The sequence below is a fragment of the Panthera uncia genome, chromosome B1 (genome assembly GCF_023721935.1).
Source record: "Panthera uncia isolate 11264 chromosome B1, Puncia_PCG_1.0, whole genome shotgun sequence".
In the NCBI taxonomy this organism is placed as follows: Eukaryota; Metazoa; Chordata; class Mammalia; order Carnivora; family Felidae; genus Panthera; species Panthera uncia.
The window spans coordinates 180,294,987-180,312,725 of record NC_064811.1 but is presented as its reverse complement, the minus strand read 5'-3'; the positions used below and the strand labels follow the sequence as shown (position 1 = coordinate 180,312,725).

At 45.8% G+C, this 17,739-nt stretch overlaps 1 protein-coding gene across 1 annotated transcript in view; it reads right to left on the bottom strand.

The window, feature by feature from the left end:
* The window catches only part of PDGFRL (platelet derived growth factor receptor like), a 69,431-nt gene that overhangs the window by 686 nt on the left and 51,006 nt on the right, over nt 1–17,739 (bottom strand). The window contains exons 3-5 of the mRNA XM_049631725.1: nt 8,141–8,292; nt 3,746–4,039; nt 1,398–1,537 (exon numbers count right to left, since the gene is read on the bottom strand). Of these exons, the coding sequence (XP_049487682.1) occupies nt 1,398–1,537; nt 3,746–4,039; nt 8,141–8,292 (586 nt within the window). The remainder of the gene's footprint in view (nt 1–1,397; nt 1,538–3,745; nt 4,040–8,140; nt 8,293–17,739) is intronic.

Below are 17,739 nucleotides of genomic sequence, written 5' to 3'. Positions count from 1 at the left end.
AGAACTGGTACTAGGCAAGAAACATGGATAAAAATTGCTGCTGCTCCCCCCTTCACATTGCCCACTCAATAGTTCTGGGACTATAGAATTTAAAGCCAGATGGGGCACCTGGGTGGCTCAGTCGGTTAAGTGTCCGACTTCAGCTCAGGTCATGATCTCACAGTCTGTGAGTTCGAGCCCCACATGGGGCTCTGTGCTGACGACTCAGAGCCTGGAGCCTGCTTCCGATGCTGTCTCCCTCTCTGCCCCTCCCCTGCTCATGCTTGGTCTCTCTCTGTCTCAAGAACAAAAACGTTAAAAAAGTTTTTTTTAATAAAAATTAAAAAAAAAGAATTTCAAGCCAGAAAAGCCTGACGCACTCACTGTGTAAGTAAATAAGAGCTCCCCATTGTTCAGATTTGGTGAAGGGAGAAGCCAGGCCAAAGGACTCCAGTGGGAGCAAAGTTGTACCAAGAATGGATAACACGATGCCCTGGATGATCTAACTCCCTATTTCTAGAAAGTGAGATGGTCACTTTGGAGAGGCTGCACCCAACTATGGTGAGCCGAATGTTGTGTGTTTTGGATTTGCTGAACAGGATTGTAATATCACCAGTATTAATAAATACACTTTCTGCTCATTAAAAAAAAAAAACAAAAAAACCCAAAATATACTTCCATTGAAAATCATGGATGTCTTCAAAGTGTGACCACACTTTTTAAAAACAAGTACCTACTACCAGGAAAATATTTTTTCTCCAGGGAGACTTATTTTCCACCAATCACAGCCCCTGAGCCAGAAGTGTATTGGCTACTGAGTATGTCTTAGGAGGCCAAATCTTCTCTGGCAACGAAAGGATTATTCCATGTTGGTAGCAAAGCTGTTTATTTTCGCGAGCAAAACGGGCACGGAGGCTAAATGTGCAGGTGTTGCTCTTATGGAAAGTCTATTTTAAAATTATCTCTGGCCTCAAGGCACCTTTTTGCCAGGGCCTAGGTTTATATGCCCACTTGGTGGATGTGCTCACCACGGGGCATAGCTCGTATAGGGCGCACACTCTGAGGGAGACGAGTTGGCCTCCAATTGACCCAGAAATGGGGGTGGAGAAAGAGGGAGCCCCCCTCCTTTCTCTTTCAGGCTCCGTCCCCGCTTAAGGGTTATGAAGAAAAATAACATATAAAGATAACATTAGGCACTGAACTGCCTAATGGAACCCACTTTTTTTTTTTTCCTGTCCTTTAAAACAGCCACTTGTAAATATTACTGGAACAGCTTAGAAAACAAGTAAAACCTGGCCCCTGATACAGTTTCACACACTTCTCACAGTCATTATGATCTCTTCACCTGGGGGGGGGGGGGGGGGTTGGAGGACAAAACTAAATTTACTGAGCTGGCTGAGAAGGGGCACAGCCCTTACCTTCTGTCCTGGATAGATCCACCTGAATTCCACCTCGACATCAGGTTCCCCCAGGACGGTACAGAGGACGCTGATGTCATCCCCGCTCCTCACTTTGTTTGAGGACGCCAAGATGGTTGTTGACGGAGGGCCTCTGGGAACTGGAAGGAAAGAGGAGACAGGGAAAGTGAGACAGAATCCACGAGTATGATGTTGAAGACAAACCTCGAGGCATACTCTGTTCTTGGAACTGAGCTGTAACATGTCTGCCTTCCTTCCAGCTTCCCAGCCGGCTTCAGGCCTAGACTATCGCATCTACTTCTGGTTTCCGGTGAAGCCTCCTCTCCACACTGGCAGTCCAGAATGGGGTGCTCATCCAGAACCCCCAGGCCCAGCCATTACATTTATGTTAAAGGAGGCGGCTAAAAGTTGTGGGAATAAGAAGGGGAATAAAAAAGTTGAGGGAGAAGAAGGTGTTTGGGGACAGAGTGAGCAGAACATAGAGAAGGCTGGCGGGAAGGAGGGCGGCTGAAGGAGTGAAAAGGACCAGACAGGTGTATGGCTGTCCATCCTCAGAAGGAAAAGGAGCAAGTCTGAATCTAACGAAAAAGGATGTTTGGAGGAAAGGTACAACTACTGCCATCTGCTTGCTTTACTTGACAGCATTTTAGAAACATTGGGGTCAGTTCACTTAAATAATTTTGATGGTGGCCTTGAGCAAGCCAATGGGCTAGGAGCAGGGGCTACAGCAGCGAACAGCACAGACATGGTCTCTGAGCCCTTGGGGACCTCTCTTCATGGTCTGAAGGAGGCAGACAGTAAACAATTGGAGAGTTAATGTTCAACTTGGGTTGTACTATGAAGAAGACCAGCATGTTCTGCAAGTTCAGAGTAGCCCGAAAAGCAAGAATGGCTTCCTTGAGGGAACAATGTTTGAACCAAAACCTGAAGGGTGAGCTTGCCAGGCATGAAGGGAGAAGTAGGAAGTCACCTGGGGAATCACTGTGTGAGCTTCGGCTGTGAGGCAGACCAAGGCCAGGCAGGCTGTGGAGCAGGGCAGAGGGCCGAGGGCACCTCAGCCCACATGGAAGATTCTGACTAGAGTTCTAAGAAAGGTGGGAACCCAGGGGTACCCGGGTGGCTCACTCAGTTAAGCGTCCGACTTCGGCTCAGGTCATGACCTCACGGTTCGTGAGTTCGAGCCCAGCGTCAGATTCTGTGCTGACAGCTCAGAGCCTGCTTCGGATTCTGTGTCTCCCTCTCTCTCTCTGCCCCTCTGCCCCTCCCCTGCTTGTACTCTGTTTCTCTCTCTGTCTCAAAAATAAACATTAAAATGATCACATTAAAAACAGTTCAATGTTTAATGGAGAGATTTGAGCATACTTCAATCCCTTCAAGAAGTGGGGAGTTAGGCCAATCGGAAGAGACTGAATTTACACATCCATGGGATTTTCCAGGAGCCCTCGGCATGGAGAAAGGGTACAAGTATGTGCTCTAGGGAGGTATTTCCCTGGACAGTGGGAGGACAATAGGCGGGCAAAGAGTTGAGGGCACGGGCAGAGAGCATAGCCATGTCGAGTCCTGGACCCCACGCGGGGTGGGTGGGGAGGGCAGGAGAGCAGAAGGGAATGCAGGGGTGGACGGCAAAGAAGAGGACAGACACACAGGAGTCAATGAACACTGAGCAACAATCTGGGCAAGGATGAGGTCATCCATCAAGTTGGTGTCTGACTCAGTGAGTGATTCTCAAGTCGGAGCAGGTGTGGCTGTGGGCAGGCTGAAGATGCGGCTGAGGGAGGGAGGGAGGGGTGCCTGAGGTGGAGGGTCGAGGCAGTCAGTGAACCAGGTGGATGAGCTCCAAGTGGATGTCGACGTCACCCAGTGACAAGGAGGACAATGAGCTAATGAGGGGAATGAATGGAAAGGAGAAGAAAAAGCTGGTGGAGCCACAAGACTCGGAGGAGCAGAGGTTCCTAACAGCAAATGAGAGAACGAGGGTGAGGAAGGGGGAACAGACACAAGAAGAGCTTGACCTTCAGTTGGCGAGGGATGGTGCCCTCAGGAGACCACAGATCTGGGTCACAACAAAGAGGATGCTCTCATCACAGAAGATGTTCTAAGAGGCTGGAAGAACTGGAGAACTGCTGACGCATATCACAGAGATAGTACTAGAGCGAGCAATGGGTGAAGGGAGTCAAGGGGTGTTAGTTCAGGGTCACAGGCAGTTCTAGAAATGGCAGTGCAGTAGAGGAGCCTTTAAGAACAGCATTCTGTGCCTCCTGATTTCCATCCATAGTTTGAAAGAGCAGTGCCTGAGATGGGCCAGCTGGAAGAGACTGAAGTCTAGGCGCTCGTCGGGGCAGGCTTACCTTCCACATACAGTAGTTGGTACTTGACTGAGATCTGAGACTTGCCCCCAGCCTCCGCCTTGCAGTAGACCACCCCCTGGTGGTCGGAATGAGGTTGCAGATACACAAAGCCCCTCTTCATGTCGTAAACAATGTCTGTCCCATTGGCTGGGATTTCCTTGGCAGGGAACTCCCTGTGGAGGGTGACTCTGGCCGACAGGACAGTCACTCGACAAGGAACCACAGCCTGCCTGTCCGGGTTCAGGTAGACAACATCAAAGTAACTGGGAGAAGGTACAAAGAGTTCTCCTTTCTCTGCGAAGGGAAAGACAGAGGTTTGTTTTTTCTGGAGAAACAAGGTAAGAGTGCTTGAAGAATGTTTACATTCTACGGGCACAGAGAGGGGACTGGCAATATACTCAGATACTGAGTCTTTACGCATAGAAAAAGCTACTCTTCGATGCTTTTCCTTTTTTGTAAAAAAAGATTTTACTTCCCATCTCCTTAAAGGCAACAAAAAGGTATTAGTTGGAGCCCAAATCAGGCCCATGAATTACCCCAATAAGGAAGCAGGGAAGGAGACGGGTTTCCTTAGGTTAAGAGCAGTTTTAAAACCTGTGAGCAGGGGCACCTGAGTGGCTCAGTCAGCTGAGCCTCCGACTTCGGCTCAGGTCAGCGATCGCACGGGTTCCTGAGTTCAAGCCCCGCGGCAGCACCATCGGGGCTCAGTGCTTGCAGCACGGACCCTGCTTTGGATCCTCTGTCCCCCTCACTCTGCCCCTCCCTGGCTTGCTCTCTCAAAAACAAATCAACATTTTAAAAAAAAAAACAAACAAAACCTTGTGAACAGTTTGCTGTGTCTCTGGAGAAGCCCCAAAGCCTGTACTCAGTCACTGGAACAGTGCTCCAGCACAGCAGAGCCTCTGGGAGGCCCGGGTCACTGAGGGCACTGGTACCCTCACCTGTCCTTACAGCCCAGAGGACGGTGTTCCTGCCACAGCTAATAGAGAATTAAGGAAGGACAGATGAGGGGCCCAGTGGCCTCAGGTTCTGAATTCTGCTTGTCTAACTCTGGGCTGGGGAATTCAGTCCGTTTCTTATATCCTCCAGTTTCCCCTGAAATCATTATCCCTATACCTTAAGTTCTAGATGATGGCACTGGCTCTTCAGAAGTGAGAGAAACGAGGACTGGGTTGCCCACACATTCATTCCTCAGGATGCTCAAGGGACTGTGGGTTAGAGGATTTTTTTTTTAATTTTCTTTTGGCATGGCACGTTGAATCCTCTGTGTTCTGGATGCTAGTGTGAGGGAATGCTACAGGAATTGCTAAGAGAAATCTTTGAACTTGAGCATACCCCCAACATTTAATTGTTTCCTATGTTTTTCCCACAACGTTCCTGATACAAATCATTATTCCTGGCTTTTTCCTTCACTAGCCCTCTTTGTGCCACATTCATGTGATGTTTTAGGTTGGTGACCTATTCTCAGACACAACATCAAATGTCTCCGTGGGCCAAGATTTCTTTGGCTGGGAATGCCAAGTTCACTGACATGGAGGTCCTTCCCCGGCTCTGAGATCAAGGAGTATGCCATGGCTCACTGAACCTCCATCTTTTGCAAGGCTTTCTATCAGGCTGGGTGATGTGCACCACATTCATGATAGATTGACTTTCAGGCTTAAAGGGCACCTTGGTTAATGTTGTTTCTAACACCCATGTGTTCACACAGAGTAAGTCTATATGGCCTTGGATGGGTCAACTTAATCTCTGTTTCCTCATCCCCATTTGGAGAGAACACAATCTCTAGGACTAAGGATAGCTTTTGAGCAAAAGCCCTTCAGGAATTTCTGATTCTAAGATTTAGAAGTAACTTTTCTTTTGTTTTACACAGGAAACTGAACCAATAAACAAAACCAGTAGATTAAGTGAACAATCCAAATTCTAGAACACAAAAATGTGGTCTTACTTCTTGTTACTGTAAAACAATCTTTGAAAGAAGTGACCTCACCAGTTGCTTTAACCAACAGAAAAAAAAAAAGAAATTCGTAGTTAGCAGATTCCATCTACCAACAACAAAAAACTTTACTGAAGTTCATTTAAAAAAATTTAGGGTACACATGCCTCCTGCAAACATGTTTGTATTCAAGTCAATGCTAAGCGTTACTTTAAGAAAACTAAGCACATGGAAATTTAGATTTCAAAAAAAAAAATCAAATAGGCTACAAAGTCCAAATTTCAACAAACCCCATATTTAGTAAAATGCTCATTAATGTGGTTTCACTACATATGATCATTGGAGCCCAAGCCTTTCGCCATGAGAAAGCTCTACCGCCAGTAATGTTCTCTTCCTTGATCTGGATGGTAGTTACATATGTGCATTCATTTGAGGTTAATTTATTGAGCTGTATACTTATGACTTGTGTAGTTTTCTTTGTATATATTATACTTCAATAAAAAGAAAAACCTTCTGAGAGCCTCTCGGATAAAGAGTCATTATAATATGTGGCAGTTGCTTAATCAAAAACTGCGCAAATTAACAACAGTCGAAAAGAGGCTTCGCGGTGTTTGCAACCAAACTCTGGGAAACCTACAAACATAATGAATGCCAGACGTTTCTCTATGTGGGTCGTGGGGAAGCATATGTTCTGAAAGAATCGGAGCCAGGAGCAGGAGGCTCAGCTTCCGAAACAGCTCATCTTGGTTTTGCAAACCCACCCATGCCTGAAGAGACAAATGCTAAACCCTGTACTGAAAATCCAACTGGCCTCTTGGCTTGCTATTGAGAAAAGAGAAAATGATACAACACATTAGGTCATGCCCCTTTTTGATCCAAGTTTCTTCACAATTGAAGTAAATAGTTTGGTAAATATTTTAGCCTTCCTTTGATTCCCTAAAGAGCTGCCCATAAATTAAGAACGAGGACCTAGCTCCAAAACTCAAAGAGAGTCCTTTAACCCTCATGGGGCATTCGGCTCAAGGGAAGTCTTCAGTTCAAACTTTCAATTCAAAATCCAATCTTTTAGAAGGACGTGATAGTGCTAATCATGGCAAAGAATCTTGAATCCGCAGTGTGAAATAGGGTATCAGTCCTTGTCCAGAAAAACAGGCTCTAAAGGCACATGAGCAAGTCTGTGCAACACATTCCAGAATGAGGATCAGAAGGGATTACCTATGAACAACTGTTAGCCATTCGCCTGACAACACCAGTGATGCTAGCTAGTGTCTTTCTGCCTGTCTATCAATCTACCCACCACCTTGTCCTAGAAACAGATTAGGGCAGTAAGAACATTAGATCCCAGGTCAGAAGAACAGGGGCTGACTCTTTACTCCCCGTTACCAGTCATGGAACCCTGACCAAGTCACCTTGCCCTTCAAGGTCTCAGCGTCAGCATCATTATTTCTCAAACGGAGATGGTCAAGTAGCTTCTACTTAGTTCCTAGGGGTGTGGTAAAAATGAAACGAGATACATGTGACTCCAACATGGTAGCGTGCTCTGCTAACGCATCTTCTGGCTGGAGAGGAGCTGTGTGGGGGGGAGGGGGGGAAACATTCGAGATTTTGCTAGCATTCATTGATGGCCAGCGCAGAAGATCATTGGGGTCCTAGGCCTACGTCACTGTAGGTCCGAAAGGCGGAGGGAGTCAGGATGTAGACAGCGCTCATGAGAGCCCCTGCCTGGACACGAAGCAAGCATTGTGCATTTTTAGGCCCTTCACTCAGCGCTGGGATCGGGGCTGGAGCCACAAGGCCCACAGGCTTTGGGAATCGTGCCCCCAAAACTTCAGCTCACAGTACGCTAAGAACAAATACGAGGAGGCCTTTAGCGAAGCATCGTACAGCCATGGAGGCTCTAGAGAGGTCATCATGGGCCCTGAGAGCACAGTGACTACACGTGCACAGCAATGCTGCCCAGTAGAGCTTTTTGTAATGACGGACGTGGTCCCTGTCTGCAACGTCCAGGAGAGCCACGAGCCGCATGTGGCAATGGACCACGTGAAACAGGGCGAGTGGCCCTCAGAAAGTGAGTTTTAAGGGGTTTAATTTTAAACCATTTTCACTTAAATGTAAATAGTCACACATGCCTAGTGGCTGCCATATTGGCCAACGTAGGTACAGACTCAGGAATCGGCCCGGGTTCGAATCCTAGTACCACCACTTACCTGTGTGACCCTAAGGAGGTATTTCATTTCGCTAAAACTCTACTTCCCAACGAACACAAGAGAAATGACAGGAGTGCTTCCCCTGGCGGGTCGCTGGGGAGACTTACACGAAATAACGGACATAAAGTGACAGAGCCTGGCACACAGGGAGCGCTCTGATCGCCACTATTAGGTACTCGGCACCCCGTTGGAACCTGTACCTCTGGGCCAAGTCCAGAATACCGAAGCGCCCCACCGACACGCCCAACGGTTTACCTGTAAAAAAGATGTAGGTGGAGCCGGTTTTGGTCTCGTCCTTCCTGCAGACGTAGCCCTGGCAGAGCTGTCCCCAGCAGCTAAACTCGCCCGTGTCCGCGGCCGTGGAGTTGACCAGAGTCAGCTGGCCATAGCGCTCGTGCTGCCTCACGCTGTCAATGGAAGCGAAGCCAGCTCACGCGGGGGGGCCCCCAGCAGGTGCTCTCCCCTCTGCTGTGCCCCCACCGCAAATCCCCCTGGCTCTGCGGGCTGGCCTCTGTCAAGCGGCACAAACTAGTAACAGCATGTTTGGGGGAAAAGTGTGTGGAAGGGTAGGGGGCGGTCAGAGAGAGAAGCTTCTAAAAGGAAGACATGACGTTTACATTTTATAACGAGAGGGGATTCTCTTCCACCTCAGCGCCAGAGCTTCCCTAAGTAAAATCACTGGTCCATTAGCAACGCAGCCACAGAAAGGCAGCCGAAGAGCCTTTGCTCCCGATGAACGCACTTAAAGAGCAGTCAACATGAATGAGAGCACACACCGTGGGCCACTGTGAAAATCTCTTGGATCAACAAAGAGAAGGTTCTGAACATAAGCTTGGGATCTTTGAGATGCCACATTTCATAATAAAAATGCAAACTTTCAGGGCTCCTGGGTGGCTCGGTCACTTAAGCGTTTGACTTTGGCTTAGGTCATGATCTCACGGTTCATGGGTTGGAAACCCGTGTTGGGCTCTGTGCTGACAGCTCAGAGCCTGGAGCCTGCTTCGAATTCTGTGTCTCCCTCTCTCTCTCTGCCCCTCTCCCTCACTCTCTCTCTCTCTCTCCCAAAAATAAATAAACATTAAAAAATAAATAAATAAAAACTTTAGGGGAAAAATGCTTGGTTGCTAAGATTTACTAAGCCCCAGTTATGCAGCCCACCTCGGGTACAGTGCTTAGAACGTTTGAGCATTTAACTTTCCTCTGACCTCACACTATTATTTCTACTTATATTTTCTCATTTTTCATCTCTGCATTTTTAGCTTGTTCATGTGAATATATTTGCAAACTGCTTCAGTTCCTTCTGGAATAAGGAGAGACATAAATATTAATATTGAACTCTATCACTAGCTGACGGTAATGGTGATTCAGTGTATTATGTTGTGACAGGAATCCAGATGTATCATCAACGGGAGACATACTCCCCTGTGGCTTATGAGCCTCTGCACGTGGGCATGCCAAAATAAATGGTTTTAATCCAAGGATGCATCTCAAATAGCCAAATGGCTCACCCCTCTGAGATCCACATACTTTTGCGACGTAGCTGAAACTCTCCTGTTGTGCTTTGCAACGCCGTCAGTGAGGTAGCCACACTAAATTTAGCACACAACCAATGTCTGGTTGGTTGACCCTAAACACAGCCCTGTTCTGGTTCACCGCTGAATAGCTGCTTTCCCCACCAGGGCCTCTGTACTCCCACACCATCAACTACCTCCTTTCAAGGGAACGGAAATCTCTCCCCCTTCAGGAAGCTTTTAATTAGAATCAACTCTCGATTTCTCCTAGTGACGTAATTAGCCCCCTTGTTCTCTATCCCTCGGATACCCATGGCTTCCTGTTATTACAATGGATGGCAAAAACTCTGAGGGCGGGGACTGGGCCATATTTGTTTTATATTCCCTCAGCAACAAATCTGTGCACAGCACACAGTAAAGATTCCCTAGAAATGAGTGGAGTGAAATTGAATTGAACCACAGGGTTGGAAGTGGAAGGAACCTTAAAGAGAAGACACCCAACCAGTGATGTGTGGGAAAAAAAGAAAAAGGCATCCAGCTCTCAGCACTGCAGATGAAGAAACTGAGTCTCAGAAAGAAGTGACTTCCCTGAGACCCACAGCTAGTGGACGCTGAGTCAATTACTTAAGTGAGTGAAGTATGTACACATCAGAGAAGCAAACACATGTAAAGTTCTGCATGCCATAACAAATTCATTGCATTCTTCTAATGGTAGCTTAATTGCACATAATTGCAGAATTACTAGTAGTAATTATTGTGAATACCACTACAACAATGACACACAATACATACCCCACAGCGGAGAGAGCACAGCAGATAAAAAACAGTGGACCTCAAGGACATTACAGTCCAGGTAGGCAGTTAAAACTAATATACACGAAAGGATCAGAGAATAAGTAAACAAGGACAATAGGAATTCTGAAAAGGGATTTATCCCTGTGGGTTGAAGAGGCTGAAGGCAGCTTTGGGGAGGAAGTGAGACACGCCGGACCTTTAAAGGCGGGGGTGGAGAGGCAGGGGCAGTGAGCTCACTTGCTCAGGAAACTACAGTCCCGGGAGGGCTGGGACCAACCTGGTCTGCTCCTCTTACTGCACCCCCACGGCCTGAGTGCGTGGTGGGTGGAAGGCACTCAATACCGATTTGAGGATTTAACGTATTCGCCACAGAGGACACAGAGGGAGGGGGTTGGGAGTCACGGGGCATTTGGTTGAGAACAGGCAGCAGGGACCACCCTCAGGTGTGGAGGTGGGAAGTGACGGCACCTTAGCCAGGGCATGAGGTGGGCGAGGGAGAGGCAGGAGGAAGAGGGGGAGACTGAGAGCCTGTTCCTGTGATGAATGGCGCGGCCAGTGCTGGGGCTGGGCCGGGTGCTGGCAGAGGAACAGAAGCAAATTTAAAGCATGTTTTTCTGGGGGACATTTATGACAGACTGGGTATAAGAGGTGGAAGAAAGAGATATATCAGTAATGACCACTCAATTTGTATTTCTATGTGTTAGAAAGACTGGGGCTTTAACCAACCGAGACGGAATCACTGAGAAGAGAAAGGAGACTAGGGCAGGCAAAATAATAGAGCCACCATTGAAGACTTTGAATTTGTGATGAAATGTGGGTCACCGAAGTGTGGATGCCAGTTCATGTGGCACTTGGAAACACAGGCTGAGGCACAGAGGAGATAAAACAGCACTAGATTTGCATTTGGGGGAGTCATCTACAAAGGAGTAAGAGGAGAAGCTAAAAGAAAGAATGAACTCAACAAGGGAAAGCACAGAGAAGAGGAGAAGTTTGAGGACAAAATCTAGAGCCAAACTAGAGTCCACCAGGGCAAGAAAAGGTAGATAGAGGACAGAAGAATCAGGAAAAGGTATCATCAAAAAGGAAGATTCAAGAAACGGACGCTCGAAAGCATCAGATACCTTTAAAAGAGATTCCTGCCCCTCCCCCCACACACACTTCATTTGGCAGAATGAAAGTTTTTGCCAATGGCCAAATATGTAATTTCAATTGTGAGGATACAGCCGGCTTTCAGCAGATAAAAAAATAGAAAGGTGGAAAGAAAATGGAGGTGGATGTCTTCCTAGGTGTACCAAAATATCTGAGCACATTCCCTATAGAGCTCAGAACTGGGGTACAAAATCAGCATTTAATTGATCAACGTATCAAGCACCTTCCGTGGACCCAACATTTGCTAACATCGTAGTGATAGAAAGTATTAGATGCCATTCCTACTAGGAAAATAATTGGGCACAAAGAAATTTAGCACTTGGGAATAACCCTACCACCATGAAATCTGCATGCTGTATCTTTAGCAGGATTGGGGGTGGAAGGAAGGAAGTGCACTGGAAAACATTTCTGGATTTTTCCACCCCCTCTTGTATGCAAACAATATAAAACAGGAAACAAATTATTTAGTAGGATTACAGTTTAAATGCCTGGATTTAAAATGTCCATTTCTTCTAATGGTCTCACATAGTCCCGGCAGCGGTTTCCCCAAAGGGGTGGACTATGACCTAAGGCCTCGGGGGGCAGAGTCTGCAGGATGAAGTGGAGACAAGGACTCAATGAGCCCTGCAAAGCCCTGGGAGACCCTTCATCCAAGTACTCTCCCCTTTTCTTGTAACACTTAACAAATCCCCAGAACAGTGGATGGTGTAAAGTTTGAGTGGAGCAAAAAGGTGCTGTGACCGAATGCCCCCCAAAAGTATATTTAAGATTAAGTAGAATTTACACTAATTGGCTCAGCTTAGGTCTTTCTCTTCCAAACACGCACTTCCAGACCTGACCCACAGTGAGCTCAGTGAAGGACAAGTCAACGTTTCAAAGAGTATTCAAAATTTAGAACTATGTATGTGTGTGCATCATGTGTGTATGTCTTCCGGGGAGGTCCCGTGGCCTTTACACACAGTCCATTCCCATCAGTGGAGGCTTGAAGTTTCGAGCATGTTGCCCATCCTACTCTCTTCTGGAGGGGTAGATAGGGACGCTATATCATGGGATGGCATAGAGGAGGAGGTTGACAGCTCTCAAACTTAGGGACCACTGTTGATCTCACCTGGGGCAGTGACCAGGTAAGGGTGGTAGGGTCTATGCTCCTATCCTTTCCCTAGACCCTACAAGCCAAGGGCAGGAGGTAAGCCCTCGATTACAAAATAACTAGTCACTGGTCCCATAAATACTTAATGAGCAGAAGTTAAATGGGAGATTCTGAAGTGCACAGTAAGAGACAAAATGATACTTAAGTAGTGTGCTTCTCTCAAGTTCCCTCTATACAGAATGCCATGGGCAGGCCAAGGAGGGTAACCAGCAAAGCTTCAGGGCTGAGAGAATCTTAGGGGAAGAGAAGGACTTTCACATGCACAAAATAGGGGGCATGCATTCCAAAGGAATGAGATCCCCTGAAAAGAGACAAAAGGCAGTTTGGTGCCTGGCAAAGACATCTTTGACTGGAACGCAGGTGGGCAGAGGTCTATGGTGACAGGCAGCAGTCATGGGAGGAATAAGATCTTGGACGTTGGAGACACATTGACAGGATTCAAACCCTAACTCCACCATGACCTTGAGACTCCTTAGCTAGAAGGCTTGGAGCTCATGCCTTCTACATTCTGGCTACACCTACTTCCTCAGACTTGAATTAACAGCAACAACAGCTAACGCTTGGGAGTGCAGGCTTTGCACTAAGCCTTTTGGATAAGTTCAAGACTTAGAACAGTGTGTGGCGCAGAGTAAGTGCTTCAGACATTTTGTATATAGCTATTATGATGGTCCTCTGCTTTTTGTGACCACATTAGGAGGGAGGTGCTATTTTTCCTCTTTTACTGATGAGGACACTGAAACTTAGGGAAGCACCTTGTCCAAAGTCTTCCAACTGGGAACAGTAGAGCTTCTAAGCCTAGTGTCACAAAGACTCAGCTTACAAATGTTCATAAATGAAAACGGCATGGATTTCCATCCTACTGAAATGAAGTCAAGGAATTTTGACTAAGAGATGATGCCTCTGACTAACCTGCAAATCCTGCTAAATATGGACACACACATACACACGCACATACCCCACAATCAAAAACATGCAAGATCTGATTTAATTAGCTGAGTACTGTTTGTGATAGCCTATTTTCGATTTCGACAGCAAGCTAACAGTTCAATGCGTAAGTGGAGTATCAGTATCTGGGTGGCTCAGTTGGTTGAGCAACCAAATGCTTGATTTTGGCTCAGGTCATGATCTTACGGTTCGTGAGCCCCACCCGCACTTGCATTTTCTCTCAAAATAAATACATAAAAATGAAAAAAAAAATCAATGAGTAATTAAATGGAACAGAAGCAGGAAAACAACTAGTTACTAAACATCTAGTCTGTAATGGACAGAACCTAAGGTACACATGACTTTTTCTCAATCCCACGAGACGGAGATGGTCAAGTAATACTGGCTAAAACTTAAGTAACGCTTACTATGTGTTAAGCACTGTTTTAATCCCTTTATAGATTTTGACTAATTTCATCCTCATAAAATCTTTATGAAACAGATGTTATTACCCTCCCCAAGTTGCAGGTGGGCAAACTAAGACCGGAGAAGCTAGCTAACTTTCCCATGTAAGTGTTGGAACCACAGGAGAAGAATTTGAAGGTTAAGTAATGTTCCCCGGGCCACTCAACTGTATGATCCCAGATATTGTGCACGGGAGACCGTGTTGCCTGTGTTGACAGAAAAGAGAAGCATAAGGAGTGAGAGAAAAAAGATGCAATCCAAAATCCTCCTTATTCAACATGCACTTTGAAAATGAATTATTTAGTTTCTACCACAGGCAAGGTGCTATGCCAAGCATCAAAGGAGATCAAGATTCATGTGTATTTGCTTGTTCGTGTTTCAAGCGTTTGTACAGGGCCTTGTGTTTAAGCTTCTTTTTAAGAATGTGTCAGAAAATAACGGCTCCATGATATGCTGGGAATAGAGCCATATCAACAAAGTACAAACCCTGGGAAACAGACAGCTGGTAAAACATATCAAAGTTTCACAGTTTATGATATAAAAGAAAAAGATGATGAAAAGAAATATGTATGAGAAGCTAGTAGAGAACCAAATATGCAAAATGAGAAACAAAATGAATACAGTTTCAGTATCAGAAACTAAGCTGAAAGGTCCCTCCCTCTCTCTCTGCTTCCTTCCTTCCCTCCCACCCTCCCTCCCTCCATCCCCCTCGTGTATGTTTGAGGACTATCCAAGGACCTCCTCAAAATGCTTGCAATATAACTCCAGTATTTCTATCCCAACAACAGGTTATGTTAATGTCTGTGAATGTGACTCAGGACTTTTCTACTACAACGACTTATGCCAGATTCTTCTGTATTCTTAAAAAGAAGTCAGAGGATGGGATCAAGTTGACAGAGAAGAAAAACCCTGAGCTCACCTCTTCTCACAGACACAACAAAACAACTACATAAGAACAATTCTCTCCGGGAACAACTTGGAGACCAGCAGAGCAGCTCCAAAACAACCACAGATATAAAGAAAAAGGCACATTAAGAGGAGGAGAAGGGTCAAAGACACGATATAGTGAGGGCTCACACCCCTGGCACAGAGAGGAGGTAATTAATCCCTGAGCACTGAGGGGTTCAAGTTCCACATTAGCTACCTCAGCGCTGGGGACCTGCAACAGGAAGACAAAACCCAGGAATGTCTTGCTTTGAAAACCAAGGTTTCACCTCAAGAAAGCCAGAGACAATAGGAAGCCAAAACTCTACTTTTCAAGGGCTTGAACACAAGTTACTCACACCGAGACCTAGCACAGAGGCAGCAGTTTGAACAGTGCCTGGGCCATATGTGAAAGAGATTTATTGACTAATTCTAAGGCATGGACTGTAGGAGCAGGGATCTGTAGGGATGTTCTTTAAGAGGGGAAGGCTGGTAAGGTCATTTTATTTACTCTCCCTCTATCTAGCTGGGCCAACACTGGTGGGTGCCACCTCTGACACATTCCATCTACCTTGCCAGCCCACTCACCCCACCTCCACATTACCCTGTGGACCCACCTGACCAGTAGCTGACCCACCAAAATGGCTGTCACTCTGCCTCACCCAGGAGGTGGCCTCAGCTAGGACTGGTACCCCCAACGCAACTCCCGCTATGCCTACCACACTTGGTGAGTAGCCTTGGCCTGGACCGTTGCCCCTCAGAGTGAATCACAGCGCAGGGCCTGGGTGGCTCAGTCGGTTAAACGTCTGACTTCGGCTCAGGTCCTGATCTCGCTGTTCATCGGTTCAAGCCCCACATAGGGCTCTGTGCTGACAGCTTGGAGTCTGAAGCCTGCTTCAGATTCTGTGTCTCTTTCTCTCTCTGCCCTTCCCCAACTCGCACTCTGTCTCTCAAAAACAAATAAACATTAAGAAAAAATTTTGGGTGGGGGGGGTGTGCACGTGGGTGGCTCAGTTAAGCATCTGACTTCAGCTCAGGTCATGATCTCGCGGTCTGTGAGTTCGAGCCCCACGTCGGGTTCTGTGCTGACAGCTCGGAGCCTGGAGCCTGCTTCAGATTCTGTGTCTCCCTCTGTCTCTGCCCCCCCACCCCCACCCCTGCTCATGCTCTGTCTCTGTCTCTCATGAATGAATAAATGTAAAAAAAAATTTTTTTAATTTTTTAAGTGAATCACACGAGGAGGGGGGACCTGCCACACACACCAGTAGAACCACAAAAGTCAAAACTAGTCCTTACAACTGTTCACCAGCAGCCCTGCAGCAGCTATAGCCCAGCCACAAGAAGGTGCCTACAGATCACACAGGGTCACCCCTGGAGTGCCTGGTTCTGGTGGCTCTTGGGGGGATTGTTCTTCTGGGACCCAGAGGACACCTACTATTTAAGGCCATTCCTTCAAGACTGAGAGACACAGCTGATCTACGTAATACATAGAAACAAACAGAGAGTCAGACAAAATGAGGAGACAGAGGAATATGACAAAACCTCAGGAAAAGAACAAAATGAAGTAGAGATAAGCAATCTACCTAATAAAGAATTCAAAGTAATGGTCATAAAGGTGCTAATTGGGCTCAGAAAAATAATAGATGAACAGTGAGAATGTCAACAAATAAAAATAAAATATTAAAAAGAACTAATCAGAACTGAAGGCTACAATAAATGAAATTTCAAAAATACACCAGAGGTGGCACACCTGGGTGGCTCAGTTAGGTGAGCATCTGACTTCGGCTCAGGTCATGACTTCACTGTTCGTGAGTTCAAGCCTCATGTCAGGGTCTGTGCTAACAGGTCAGAGCCTGGACCCTGCTTCCGATTCTCTGTCTTCCTTTCTCTCTGCCTCTCCCCCATTCGTTCTCTCTCTCTCTCCCTCTCTCTCTCTCTCTCAAAAATAAATAAACATTAAAAAAAATTTTTTTTAAATACACTGGAGAGAATCAACATCAGATTAGAGGATGCAGAAGAACAAACCAGTGATCTGGAAGACAGAGGAGTGGAAACCATCCAAATGAAAGAGAGAAAAAATTTTAATAAAGATAGTTTAAAAGATCTCTAGACAACATTAAGCATAAAACATTAACATTATAGGTATCCCAGAAAGGAGAACAGAGAGAAAGGGACAGAACACTTTTGTGAAGAAATAATAGCTGAAAACTTCTCTAACTTGGGAAGGAAAACAGACATACAGGTCCAGGAATCAGAGTCCCAAACAAGATGAACCCAATGAGCTTCACATGAAGACATATTGTAATTAAACTGTAAAAAATTAATTATAAAGAGAGAATCTTAAAAGCAGCAACAAAAAAGCAACTAATGACATACAAGTTACATACATCAGCTGACTTTTCAGCAGAAACTTTGCAGGCCATAAGGAAAAGACATATATTCAGGGTGCTGAAGAAAAGGCCCACAATCAAGAACAATCTTCCCACCAAGACCTACTCAGAATTGGAGGCGTAAAGAGTTCCCCAGACAAATAAAACTTAAAGGAGTTCGTTAGCACTAAACAGGTCTTACAAGAAACGTTAAAAGGATTTCTTTAAGCAGAAAAGAAAAAGTCTTAACTACAAGTAAGAAAATTGTAACAGAAAAAAAATATTAATGGTAAAAGGAAACACATAGTAAAAGCAGTGGATCAACCACTTGCAAAGCTAGTGTGAGGGTTAAAAGGCAAAAGTAGTAAAACGAATCAGACCTAGAATAACTGGCTAAGGAGTACACAAAATAAAAATATATAAAATATGATGTCAAAAACATAAAATGTGGCAAGGGAAAATAAAATGTAATGCTTTCAGAATGTGTCCAAACTTAAGTGACCATCAACTTAAAGGAGACTACTGTATACTTAGGTTTGTCATACACAAACCTCATGATAACTGCAA